The sequence below is a fragment of the Diaporthe amygdali genome, assembly GCF_026229845.1.
Source record: "Diaporthe amygdali strain CAA958 chromosome Unknown NODE_31_length_594919_cov_65_084759, whole genome shotgun sequence".
In the NCBI taxonomy this organism is placed as follows: domain Eukaryota; kingdom Fungi; phylum Ascomycota; class Sordariomycetes; order Diaporthales; family Diaporthaceae; genus Diaporthe; species Diaporthe amygdali.
In genome coordinates, this window is record NW_026517051.1 from 477,539 (window position 1) to 491,089 (window position 13,551).

Genomic DNA, 13,551 nt, shown 5'->3' on the forward strand with positions numbered 1-13,551 from the left:
CCTTGATCTCGTCCTACCTTATGTCTCACAAACTCAATGACGCCGACAACAACGGTTAAAGACAACAAGGTGCCTCCAAACCAGGGGTCCGGTCCAAAATGCGAATGGTCGCCATTGATTCCAGACAAGAAGCGACCCTCCATTGGGAAATCCTCATCTACAAAATCCAACTGGCCCCTCAAATCCGTATCCAACTCGTCGAGCAGCCGGATCATCATGGCGAAGCTCCCGCTGGCTACCTCTGCTGCATGTAGTACACAGTGGTAGATAATCCTTTGCGATTCACCTTTCAAAGAAGGGATTGCCGAACACTTCCAGCGCGCCAAATATGCTGAGCAGAGTCTGAGGTGCGGATCGAAGGGCAACTTTAACATACCAGTGAGCTTTCTGTGGACATTGTCCCTTGTTAGGTAGTCTTTGACGCTTCGGTGACAGTATTGAACAGTTCCTATGTCCAAATGTGTCGTTGCCTTCCCTGATTCGAGTTCTTCCACCGCAAGACAGAGCAGACCCCTGCACCTGGAGTTGATCCGTTTCCCCAACTCGATTCCCCGATACTGCAGTTCCGCATCAGTGAGAGAATTCCTGGGCATGTTTATAGGGAACTCGCTATCTTCCTCAATGTCGTCCGCGAAAGAAAAGATGAGCGCATCTGGCGTTCTCCGGTATGCTTCCATAAGGAAGAAATATTGTGCTGCGTGATCCTTATAAGAAGGCTCAAGATTATCGAGTATATGGTCGTACAGCTTCTCCATCTCGATTGGAAGCTCCTTTAATACTCGTTTCAAGCGACCCATGAGGTCGCCTTTCGACATTGCTTCGAGCAAAGACGTGCAAACGATATTCACCCAGAGGAAAACGCCCTCTGCTTTAACGACGATCTCATCAAGTATTTCGTCGCATAAAGCTCTGTTGATCTTTTTCCGGGTCACAAAATTGGGATCCTCATGGAACCTCATTGAAACATATTCGTGAATGTCTTTGGAGTTAAAATCCTCCATCAGCAAATGCGGTCGATTCTGCAGCGCATCCTCGAAGACCCGCCAAGGCCGGCTGGCAACACACATTTTGACTGGAAAGGTCTCTGTCAGAGTCTTTACCCAGTAAATCAGACCCTTTATATCTTCTTTCCCGCCCTGGAGCTCGTCGAGGCCGTCGATAAAAAAACAGACGCTGGCGATGGAGCTCACATACTCGACAGCCTTGTTCAGCATGCCCTTGAGCTCTGTGATTCCGGGGCGCTTCAAAACCTTGTTGAACAGACACAGGTTCTCCCATCGTCGAGGCGACACGTGCGGTGCAGCTTCAGGATATGCTTCCAATATCTGGCTAAGTAGTGTCCGATACAGACCTTCCGTTGAGGTCTGCATTTTTGTCTCCTCACTCGAGCCTGCCCAGAAGTAGAAAGTCGCTATGAACAGCGGCTTGCCTTTAGCCCACCGAAGGAGAAATGGCGTACATCGTCTTTCATTGTCTGCTTTCGAAGTCGTTGTGTGGAGCTTCTGAGAGATGTATTTCATAAGTGTCGACTTGCCTGACCCCATCTTGCCGGTGATCCAGTATAGTTGGTTGTCCGATTCAAGCCATTGACTGAAACTATGCGATGTATGAGCCTCACCGCTCGGCTGTTCAAATATCCACTTCAGCGTGGTTTGGTGAGCTTCGACCACACCAGTCTCCCTGTCAAACATACCGTCGTACCAGAGAGTCGACATGAATCCTTTTCGGATGCGAGCTTGTCGACGTGGTGATATTTTCAACCTTTTCGAATCCTCGTCTCCTAACTCCTGCAGATGATTGTTCATAGCATCCATGAGGTCCATTTCTAACGACGTCTGCAGCCGGTTGTAACCATTGACCGGGACAGCCGAAGTCGTGATGGACGAGAGGATCTCAACTATCTGTTGAACAAAGCCTTCTTGCCGATCTAACCTCTTCTTGAGGCCTCTGTCATTACCTCGAGATTCTACAAGCTCTTGGATCATCGTGTCTTGGTTCTCAAGGGATTTCATCATACCGTTCCTATTGTGATGGTCAGCACCGAAGGTCGACTTGCCTGAGAGCCGTTAGAAGTATCGTAGAACGAACCTGAGCCAGATATTCAAATTCAACATGAGCTCATTTCTCAGCTCTTGGATTTCCATTTCGAACACCGTGATGTCGTTTTGCCGCCACTTGTACCTGAATGCATTCACCACGGCATTGCGTGCCTTACGATTGCTCACGTGCACTGATAGTCCTCTGATTGTCTCCTGCATCTGTACAGCAACCTTTGTACATCTCTGAGCTAGTTGGCGGATCCGCTCGTCAGTTTGGTTCTGGGAATTGGCTGGACGCGAAGAGCCTAGCTGTTCAAGCCGGCGCCCATTTTCCTCGAGGTCTTTGCTTGTCAATCCAAGGCTGGCGATCTTGGGTATCCCATCTTTGCCATTTTTGTAAATGTCCCAGGCCAACGTTGCAAACTTCCTGCCGAACTCCAGGACCGTAAGGATGTTGACAGCAAGACTGAAGGCGTCTGCCATGATGCGCTGGTGCCGAATGTTGAAGTCGACACTCGAAACAGAGGTTGCGAGGAAAGAGGGATGTCTGAAAATAATGCTGTTGTCAAATATTTTTGAGGCGGTGTCAGATCGGTCAGGCCTCAGCCCCTCTTCGTGACTGACGCGCTGCATCAGGATGTGTTGCACATACCCCTGATTGGGCCATACGCGGTAAGTCGAAAGCAGTAGAAGCTGCCATTCTGCAGCACTCTGCATGTCGGCGCCAATGAAGAAATGTAATTATACCGGCGACAGTGCTGCTGCATGTGGGGTCCCTGTGGGAGGCTTCGCAGATTTCCCTCAAACAGTCATAATATGAGCTGAATGTTTCCAGCCCTCTATATCTGTTTAATAACTGTTTTCAAAATTTCTGTGATTTTGCAGCGAACATTGCAGGGAGAGGCTTTGCGATAAATCGAGCGAGAGAAAGCGCCAAGGGCGATGCGGAAAGGGTTTTGCAGCCATTACCGGCATCGACGTTTCTGACTAGAGTAGGCGATGGCTGCATGTGCGTACGGTACAGAGGAATAGAAGAGCATGGTTTTACTTTGATAAAATTTCAATTTTTCCTGTTCCGTGGCCAAGCCAGGAATGTATTTTTTCAGACAGGTATCAAGATGTAGGTACCGAATAATAGCAATCATAAACGCCATCACCACCAGAATCCTCCGATGAGGAAGAAGACTTCAGTGATCCCGAGCAGGTCCCAAAGCCAAACGATCCATTATACATACTCTTCTCATTGATGAGCTTGCTTAGCAACTCCATACGACCCGGCTCCGGGCCCAGCAGCCCAGGCCTGCGAGCTCACGTACCCGTTGTTGGCGGTCCCGAGCTCTATGTCCGTCCCATGCAGCGGCAGCTCGTCCGAGTCGTTGCGCCAGTACGTCTGATCGATGGTGGTGGTGGCCTGTATCTGCTCGGTGCGGGGGTCGATGTGCTCGTAGTACGCCGAGTGGTGGGCGTTGGGCGAGGACACGGGGTAGCTCGCCGCGCTCGTGGTGGCGGAGGACTTGATGTCGCCCATGACGGCGCGGCGCGACGTGGCACCGATGTAGCCCGTGCCCTTGGCCGTGGAGCTCTTGTTCTTGCCCGTCAGCCGGTGGACGAGTGGCCGGAACAGCACGGGCAGGCTGGGCATGCAGGAGCATATCACGCCCAGGTCGACCTCGATTATGCAGAATTTGCCCATGTTGACCAGATCATCTATTGGGTTTAGTCCAAATCAGCATTTTGTGTACAACAGACAATGGCTTCGGGTCGTGAATCCTTTTTTCTTTTCTTTTCTTTTCTTTTCTTTTCTTTTCTTTCCTTTCCAATATGGGGTCAGAAGTCAGGGGCTAGTCTCAACTTACAGGTAGGATTCGTGGTATGCGTTGCACGGTATACCATAGGAAGCTTGGCAATTCCGATGGCGGTAACTCTAGTGTATGTAAGTATGTGGCAAATACAACGACGAAGGCAGATCTGCAGCACTTACGCGAGTCCTGTGGCAAACATGACCGAGATCAACAGTTTCTTCCTCAGTGAGAGCTGCAACCGGGCCACCATGGGCAAGGGAAGCCACATGACCCAGAAATCGGTAGCAATAAGAATAGACCAGCCGATCAGCATGAAGCGGTAAGTGTCGATACAGTGGCCAGTGTGCTGTAGGTCCCACTTGGTCCAGTAGTAACTGATTGGGGTGCACTGGAACATGATCGTGAGTACGAACGCGAGGGAGATAATGATCTCGCCTACGAGGGTCCAGATGATCTTGCGGCGAGTCTCTGTGACTGTGAAGATGCGCAGATAGAAGAGGATGATGGACACTCGAGTGAAACACCTTGCGCCCACATACATGGCCGTTGCGACATAGTAGCTCTGTGTCGATGCCATTAGTTCCGTGAGCAGAGATTGGGGTGGAAGATTGGGGTGGATTTGACTCGAGCACATGCTCGATGCCGTGCAGGATGCGCGCTAACCTTTAAGAATTCGGAGATGTCTTCTGTCGGAACGGCCCAGATGTCCTTGCCGTAGCCATTGGCTTTCACTGTGACAAAGTTCGGTTAGCAAGGCCAACGAAGCCGACGGCACGTATCAATGAGCGTGGGCCCACTTACAGCCTTGGAAGGCGGCAATACTGAGAGCGATGCAGAATGCCTGTCCAGTTGTCAGAAAAGCTATGATATTGACCAAATCGCGTCAAGGTGGTGGAGCAGCGCGCTTACCATGGAGACAAAGTTCATCCAGTCATCCCACCAGAAGGGCATGTCCACTATGACACGAGCAAGGAAGCGCAGTCCCACGACTATGACCATCAGACATAGTAGGACTATTGTCGGCACGATCCATGACTCGTCGAGTGCGGACTTTACACCACACAGAGTGTTGGTCACATTCGTGGCAGCTGTCCCCACCAGAGAAATGCGGGTCAGTACGATGAAGAAGCGCACGCTGGCAGCGGGTCATAGTTAAACATACACAATATCTCCGCCATCGTACAGCTCCCCAACATGCACACGGTCGCCTGGCCGGTAATGGCCGCATTGGTACACGTGCATGCCAGATCAGTCGGGGCGCATGTTGAGTTGGCGATTGCGGTCGACAGACACGTAAGCTGTGTTCAAGATGTTTTAGCACACGGACACCCAGAGAGAGAGGAGAGAGAGGGCCGCAGTGGCGCCCGCCAATGAAAATCAGACCTACAGCGCATGACGGTAAATCCGCCAGTGAGGCCATATTGATGGCAAGAACCGCTCCGACTAGGTTCTGAATACTTTAGCAGTGGACAGGGCCGTTCAGCATGATCACCTGAAAGAATATGGCTGCAGAGGATATGTTTAGAAGAGCCAGAAAAGGATCAAGACTCTTTCCAAAGACTGGCCTCGATAAGAGAGGAGTTGTACCAAGTGACTTATACTACGCACGCTTACGAAGGCTAAGGTGCCCATGACCGAATAATCTTGGCATCTTTCTGGTCTACTGGATCTTGAAGCGAGAAGGATTCTAATAATACTTGCATGTGCAGATCGTGCCCTACGAAGTCCAGACGAGCATGTAGTCTAGCGTGTGTGCTCTGCTTCCCAGTTGCTTTCCAACCTCTTCTCAAGCAGAAGGTGGTCGACAGCCAGCCCACTGCCTTGCTCGCAGCGTCAGCCTAGGGCCTAGCCTGCATGGATCCTGCGAAGGATCCCAATGGTACCTTGCTCCACCAACCAGGCACGCCAGGCTACGGCTCGTCAACGAATCAGCACCCGCTAGACCGCGCTTTTGATATCCTATGTAGGTTAGGGTTCACTAGGCGCGGCGAGATTTGTACACAGTGCCCTCAGTGCTCGGCTGCCTGACAGGACTAGCCACAACCTCCTGCCTTTGGGGGCTGTAAAGTGACATGCACCACGATCCTTCGATGTCAGTTTGCGCTTCCGAAAGACCGAGGTCTATCTGCTGACTGCAGGAATTACGGACTTGCGCTTAGGGCCCTGTCATCTCATGTGTATCTTGCATTGGACTAGATCCTTCGACCGAACGAGCAGGTAGCCCGAAATGGCGCCGCTGGAGACTTCGCCAACGGCACCAACCTGCCTGCCTGCCAGGCCTGGATCAGCTGAGGGATCGTGTCAACCTGGCAGCCATCCTGGCAACCTGTGCGAGCGGTGTGGGGTCTTCGGCGCCATCGCAGCCTCACCCGTGTGGCGGCCGGGAAGGAATGGTCCTGAAAGCCCTCAGCGGCTAATCTGTGGAGCCGCGACGGGTCGGAAATCCTGAGGGCAACGAGTGCCGAACCCCAGTGGCGAACCTCAAGCTTGGCCCTATCATCAGACAATGTTCACATGGAAGGAGCAGCAGTCAAGAAAGGTGAATATTATCAGACCTCTAAGGCCTGCTGTCGGTGTGTTTATTGAGGGAGTTCTGGGCGAAATACCACGCTGAATTAGATGCTCCGGCATCCCTGAAATTTGAAGATGCTAAACAGTCAGCAATACCTGTTGTCAATTAACCAAAAAAAACCTCCCTTTTTGTTTCCCAATGCGCTCTGGACTGATCGGTCTAACACTGCACCACGTACAGGCTGCTTTTCAGCGATGGCTGTACATTTCTGCCATGAATTCACGGGGCCGCTTTGAACGACGCAGACGAGATTGAATAATTGTAGCACAACACCCATTCTGGATATTAGAAGTTTTGAAAATAGCTGCCTTCAAGTTCATTGCTTTCACGGAAACCTAACTCCCCCATAACTTGGTCGACTCATGGACTGATAGTCAATATTGTGACTGTAGCAAAACCCACTGCCAGCTTATACTGGACCACAATTTGACTCTACAAGTATCTGTAATCATACTCTCGTTTCTGCACCCTTCTCGTCTCTCTGCACTCGGTGACCCGATTGAAGTTTCTGGTTCAAGTCATGATGTTTCACGAAGAAAGCAATGATGGCAGAGAAGGCAGCCAAAGCCAAGAGCAAGTAGAAAACCCCGTGGAACCCAGAGACGTAGGAACTAAGAAGCATAGACTTTTCAGGTGAGGCTGGCATGTCCTTGAGGGTCTCAGCGAAGGCCTCCGAGTTGGCCGCTATCATCTTGGCCTGTTGGACCCCGTGGTCTTGCAACGTGTTCAGGAAGACGTTGCTGAAGACAGTGCCACCTGTAGCGACGCCGACACACAGGCCAAAGGAACGCATGAAGATGTACATGGCCGTGGCGTGGGTGATGTTGCGGGACTGGGCGATGGCCTGCGAGGCTGTCTCCAGTGACGGAAGGAGGAAGCCTAGCCCAATCCCCGAGACTAGAAATACGAATAGGTGGCTCACTATGGACTTGTGCTCGTCAAGGTAGATAAGCAGGCCACTTCCGAGTGCCATCACCATGAACCCTGCGCGGATCACCCAGACAAAGGAGCCGTACCGCGTCATGGCCACGCCTGCTGCAATACTGGCAGGGAAGAGGATGATGTTGACGGCCATGATGAAGATGCCGGCAATCGATGGGCTCTGCTGCTTAACGGATGTCAGGTAGAACGGAAGGTAGTACAGCTCGGCATACATCTGTTGTCGAGAGCGTCAGTACGTGTTGCGTCGACAGGATCAGAGAAATTCAAACAATTTCGATATGGTCATATACTTACGATCAGGCCTTGCACCAGCGTGAGGAAGAATGTGATAGCCGCAGAAATGTTGTGGAAGACAGAGAGGCGGATGAATGGTTCAGAAGGGACAAAGGCTTCATAGACAAGTGACAGAATCACTACTAGGCCTCCCAACAGAATGGGAAGCCATGTCTGAAAGGATGACCAGCTGTATTGCACACCTCCCCATGTGATTCCCAGTAGAAACGTGGTCATCCCGGCGATGAAGAGGATACCGCCGACCCAATCTACACGCCCGAGGTCTTTACCCCATGACCGTTCCTTAACCAACTTAAGTTGGAAGAACGGCACGCAGGCAAACCCGATGGCACAGAATGGGAAGTTGATATAGAACAGCCACTGGATGTTATGTCAGCGATTAGGGAAACAGCAACGCCGGCTATGGAAAAGACTCACCCTCCAGGTTGTATGCTCAGCAAAAAGCCCACCACAGAGAGGCCCTAGGACAGCTCCCAGGCCCCATGCGGCGGCGATGATGCCCTGGAACTGCGGTCGTTGTCGAAGGGGTATGATATCCGTGATAACAATTGAGGCCATAACAAAAATACCACCTCCTCCTATACCCTGAATAGTCCGGCCGGAGAGTAGTTGGCGCATATCGTTAGCTGTGCAGCAGACGATCGTGCCCACGGTGAACATGACGAGGGAAAAGATCACAGCCGCCCTCCGGCCGGAGATCTCGGAAGTCGCCCCGATGAATGGAAGAAAGACGGCGTTGGACAGGAGATATGATGTCCCAGTCCAAAACGTTTCGATGGCCGTTCCATTGAGATCTCGTGCTAGTGTCTTTTGAATGGACGTTATTGTCAGCAAAGCAGGGTCTTCAAGATGCTGGAGCATTGAGATAGGTCAGATAGGTAAGGGGAAGTCTCACTGGTAGAGCAGGAACCAGGATCGTGGCATCCAACTAGAATATGAACGATCAGTCAGTACACGTAAGTGAAAAACCACATGAGTATGATAGAGAGGGCGTACCGAGACGACGATGGACAGAACCGCCATGGTACCCATGATAATGAGTTCCTGCTTTCCCGGCTTCCAGTTTTCTTCATCTTCACCATCCGAAACGAGTTGCGAGTTGATGCTGCTGTGAACATCCTGCTTCTCGTTTCCTGGTGCCGGGATTCGCTGCTCTTGGGACATTGGGCCGGCAAAGGTATGGACCGGCTGGTCCAACGATTGTGTTCGATCACTAGTCATCTTGCTTTCGAACCTCTTTCTCTTCCTCTTTCTTTACCTCACCCTTTCCTTTCTCCTTTTCTCGTATTTGTCAGTCTTCAGAAGTAGAAAAAGGATTCACCAACGTAGGGAGCCCAACATTATTGAGTTGTGTAAGTCCCTCCGCAGGTGTGGCACTGAAGCGCAAGGCATATGTCTTTGAAGAATCAGGCCACACAGTTGGTTGGTCAACAAACGGCCGGCCTGGCTGTCATTGGGGGCTGAATCCATCATCATACGCATTGCCCCTGTTTTCATCCTCCCATTTCTTCTTGTCTGGATGTGGGAGGATGAGATCCTGGAGATCTGCAGCTTACACAATGGAACCCGCAGTTCCAGGGTTACATCGGTGTGGAACCTGAATGCGGTTAGTCGGTGGCACAGCAGCTGCAGGTGAGATGACAGCAGCGTGGCAGCTGTCGATGCTATTAGTCCATTGGGTAATCAGTGTCGGCCGAGCTTCCGTTGGCTGGCCGTTGGAACAGTGCTGAGGCTCGTTGGTTGAAGTTTGCTTTGCTTCGCGGGCAAATTCAATACCACAAGTTCGCATGCCCGAGTGAACGCTGCCGCACTTGGATGTCTGGATAGTCAGCCAGAGCCAGCCGCCTCATTCAAGCTTGCTCAAGCTGCTCGTTGAACAGCACTGAGACCTCTTTGCAAGCTCCGACTCCTGACTCTGCCCCTTTTTCGGTCCCGCGCATGCAATCGCAGCGCTTGGTACCTCTAGCACCAATCCTGCTTTCTGGTCTTCACTATGGCCTCGATCCCCGGCCCACCACCGCTGCCGCTCATTGGCAACCTGAGGGACATCGACCTGGCAAACAGCATCCGCAGCTTCTGTGACATCGCTGCCGAATATGGTGATTATGCCACACCCCCTCCTGAGGACCACCTGAGTGACCCGTCCCGGCTGACTGTACCTCTTTGGCAGGGCCGATCGTCAAGCTCCGGCTTGGCCGCACCGAGCCTGTCTTCGTCACGGGCCATGATCTGGCCAACGAGCTATGTTCGCGCAAGGACTTTGTCAAGTTCCCTGCCGGCGCCGTGCGGAACCTGAAGGCGGTGATGCCCGAAGGTCTCTTTACGGCCGACCATGGCGAGGAATTCTGGGAAATGGCCCATCGTGTCCTCGTCCCGGCGTTTGGGCCCATGTCTGTGAGGACAATGTTTCCTGGTGCGCCAACCTGCTTCTCGCCTAACCGTCCCCCCCCCCCCCTCACCCGGGTTTTCTCCCTCCTTTTTGAAGGGTCGTGGGAGGAGGTATCGGCCCGTGACTGACTTTCTTTGCAGAAATGCATGACATTGTGTCACAGATGGCCTTGAGGTGGGCAAGGTTTGGTGAAGATGAGCCCATCGATGCCACTGCAGATTTTACTCGCTTGACTCTGGATACCATCGCCCTGTAGGTGCAGTTGGCTGTGACAAAGGCCTACATCTTGACCGCAAATCCAAAACGCTGACTCGAGCTTAATACCTCTAGGTGTTCTATGGATTTGCGCTTTAACTCGTTTTACAAGGACAACCTGCACCCTTTTGTAGATTCTATGGTCCGGGTGCTCATCGAGGCGGCGAACAGATCAGGTCGGCCAGCGTGGCTGACGTGGATGCAATGGAGCGCTAACAAGAAATTCGACGAGGACAACACCTACCTCCACGAGGTCGCATTATCTCTTCTGGAGAAGCGACGGGCGAATCCAACGGATAAGAAAGATCTGCTGAACGCGATGCTCAAGGGGAAGGACCCTGCCACTGGCAAGATGCTTTCTGACGAAACCATCATAGACAACATGATCACTTTCTTGATTGCCGGTAAGGGACATTGACAGGACCAGACGAACCGTCTCATTATTCCATTGTACAGACACTTACTCATTTTCTGTAGGGCACGAGACTACTGCTTGCTTGCTGGCGTTCCTTTTTGCTCTTCTGTTGCAACATCCCGAGGCCTATCGTAAATTGCAGCAAGAAGTCGATTCCGTCGTGGGCGATGAGCCGGTAACCGCCGAACACATCAACCAGCTGCCATATGTCAAAGCCTGTCTGAGGGAGGCGTTGCGCTTGAACCCCCCTTCTGCAGGCTTCTCCCTCTCCGTTCCGGGCGAGGATTCGTCAGAGCCCATACTTCTGGGCGGCAAGTGGCTCATCCAGCGCAACCAACCAGTATTCCTCCTTCTACCTGGCCTCCACCGTGACCGCACCGCCTTTGGTGACGATGCAGATGAATTCAAGCCTGAGAGAATGTTAGAGGAGAATTTCAAGAAGCTTCCTCCTGGCTCTTACAAGGTGAGAGAATACACAGGTGACGGCCTCCACTGTTTCAGTGCGATCTGACTGACCGCATATAGCCCTTTGGGAACGGACTTCGTGGATGTATTGGTACGACTACCTCCTACTCCGGCTTGCGCAGTCAAACGCATCCTGAACAGGAATCCACTAACCATAAATAATCCAGGAAGCGAATTTGCAATGCAGGAGGCCATTTTGGCCGTGGCTGTCCTGTTTCAGAAATTCGACTTTAGGCTCAAGGACCCAGATTACAAGCTCACCTGGAAGCAGACCCTGACTCTGAAGCCACGCGACCTGTTCATGTACGCCAAACTCCGTCCGGGAATAGACCCCCTTACCTTGCAGAGGGATCTTTTCCACAGCCCTGACGGCAATAAGAGGTCAGGCGAGTCGTCTTTTCCTCCTGGCACCGAAAAGATGACCAGTCACCCAGGAGTGGAGAGCGATCTGGCCCCTATGTCGATCTTTTATGGATCCAATACAGGGACCTGCGAAGGTCTGGCATCGAGGCTGGCAATGACTGCCCTGCAGCGGGGGTTTAGGTGCAGCGTTCAGCCGCTCGATGAAGCCAAGAACAATGTTCCGAAAGACCGCCCGGTTGTGATCATCACGTCCACGATGTACGAGGGCCAGGCTCCAGGCAAGTATTCTCTTACGGAGGGAGATACGGAGGGAAACTTCTTCTGACTCTAACACATAATTCAGACAACAGTGAAAAATTTGTTCAGTGGCTGGATGAAAAGGATATTTCCTTAAGTGGCGTCCAGTATGCCGTTTTCGGCTGTGGAAGCAGTAGGCAACCTTCAGATACCAGACTGGTCTCGATCTAACTTGTTCCCCCTAGGTGACTGGAAAGACACATACCAGAAGATTGCTGTCCAGATCGACGAGCAGATGGAGGAAAGAGGTGCCACGGCGCTAACACAACGAGGCGTGGCAGATGTGACAGAAGGAAATATCACCGGTGACTTTGACACATGGATGCAGGACAGTCTTTGGCCCGGTGTGTCCAAGGCATTCTCAACAGCCACGGTCGACGCAACCACGGAGAGCCTCACTAGTCTACTCCATATTCCCTCCAGTGCTTCTGACAAGCATCCCGACGCGATCAAGGCCCAGGTGGTGGAAGTCAGAGCCCTGACCGAGCTGGAGGATCGGCCAAAATACCACATGGAGATCAAGCTTCCCGCCGGGGCGAGTTATGAGGTGGGCGACTACCTGGAAGTCTATCCCCACAACACGAAGGAAGATATGGACAGCCTATTGCAGGTGTTACGAATCCAAGGCCACCATCTTCCTGAACCGTTGATATCAATAATGCATTCGCGCCTCGAGCTGCACCAGCCGGCGAGCTCCAAGGTAATAACACCAGCCGGTCCTTCACGGGACCTCATGCTTCTTCTCATACTGGTGTTCTACAGTAGAGTGATCCTCAAGATGCTAACAACCCGACACAGCAAATTCAAACCCTGATAGAGAAGTGCACCGACCCTGAAGACAGAGCAGCTCTGCAGCGGGCCTCAGCGCAGGCACTATCCCCCACAGACAGACGACCGTCCATCCTGCAGCTACTCCGACACTTCCCAAGCATCAAGCTGCCCCTAGAGAAGCTCGCTCTCATGCTTCCCCCCCTGCGACCGCGGCAATACTCCATCTCATCATCACCGCTCGCCAATCCCTCGTCTCTTAAACTCACCTGGTCCCTAATCACCCACGCACCCCCGGCATCTCTACAAGATGAGCGTCCGACCCTTGGCCTGGCCTCTCACTACCTAGCCGGTTTGAAGGCCGGGGACACCCTCGAGTGCCTGGTGCGCCGCGGCAACCCACGCTTTAAGCCGGAGGATCCGGCCGCGCCGTCCTCGGCGCCCATGATCATGATCTGCGCAGGGTCGGGCATCGCCCCGTTCCGCGCCTTCATCGAGCACCGCGCCCTAGCGCTGGAGCAGCGCCGGCCCGATCCCCCGCCACCGCCTGCGCTCCTGTACGTGGGCCATCGCAGCCCCGAGCACGCACTGTACGCGGACGAGCTGGAGGCGTGGCAGGCGACGGGCGCCGTCGATATGCGGTACGCCTACTCGCGGGCCGGGGGCGTGGCCGAGCCCGACGAGGACGAGGCGTTGGCGGGTCACGTGCAGGACAGGGTCTGGGCGGACCGCGAGGAGCTCTGCCGCCTTTGGGAGGACGGGGCTCGCGTCTACGTGTGTGGGGGCCGGGGTGTCAGTCACGGGGTCAGGGAGGTCGTCAGGAGGATCTATCGGGAGCAGGCGGAGAAGAGGTGCGGGGCCGGGACGGATGCGGACGTGGAGGCGTGGTGGGTCGAGGCCTTGCGGGAGCGGTACGTGGTGGAGGTATTCTAATTCAGGAGGGTGTGTGG

At 53.1% G+C, this 13,551-nt stretch overlaps 3 protein-coding genes across 3 annotated transcripts; 1 reads left to right on the forward strand and 2 right to left on the reverse strand.

Annotated features, from left to right (window-relative positions):
* Positions 1-3,279: 3,279 nt before the first annotated feature.
* Positions 3,280-5,261, reverse strand: J7T55_000404 (uncharacterized protein; the record flags this gene model as incomplete). Its single annotated transcript, XM_053132519.1, has 8 exons — positions 3,280-3,746; positions 3,896-3,963; positions 4,021-4,403; positions 4,505-4,572; positions 4,643-4,682; positions 4,751-4,929; positions 5,004-5,139; positions 5,229-5,261. The coding sequence occupies 8 exons, from the start codon at positions 5,259-5,261 to the stop codon at positions 3,280-3,282; spliced, it is 1,374 nt and encodes a 457-aa protein (XP_052989641.1).
* A 1,600-nt stretch (positions 5,262-6,861) lies between these two features.
* Positions 6,862-8,870, reverse strand: J7T55_000405 (major facilitator superfamily transporter; the record flags this gene model as incomplete). Its single annotated transcript, XM_053132520.1, has 5 exons — positions 6,862-7,569; positions 7,650-8,009; positions 8,067-8,456; positions 8,545-8,577; positions 8,646-8,870. 5 exons carry the CDS (start codon positions 8,868-8,870, stop codon positions 6,862-6,864), a joined length of 1,716 nt encoding a protein of 571 aa, XP_052989642.1.
* Positions 8,871-9,642: 772 nt separating this feature from the next.
* Positions 9,643-13,534, forward strand: J7T55_000406 (P450 family fatty acid hydroxylase; the record flags this gene model as incomplete). The annotated part of the gene is made up of 10 exons (XM_053132521.1): positions 9,643-9,748; positions 9,820-10,062; positions 10,179-10,290; positions 10,369-10,697; positions 10,771-11,171; positions 11,234-11,264; positions 11,341-11,818; positions 11,887-11,966; positions 12,019-12,533; positions 12,632-13,534. 10 exons carry the CDS (start codon positions 9,643-9,645, stop codon positions 13,532-13,534), a joined length of 3,198 nt encoding a protein of 1,065 aa, XP_052989643.1.
* Positions 13,535-13,551: the final 17 nt, after the last annotated feature.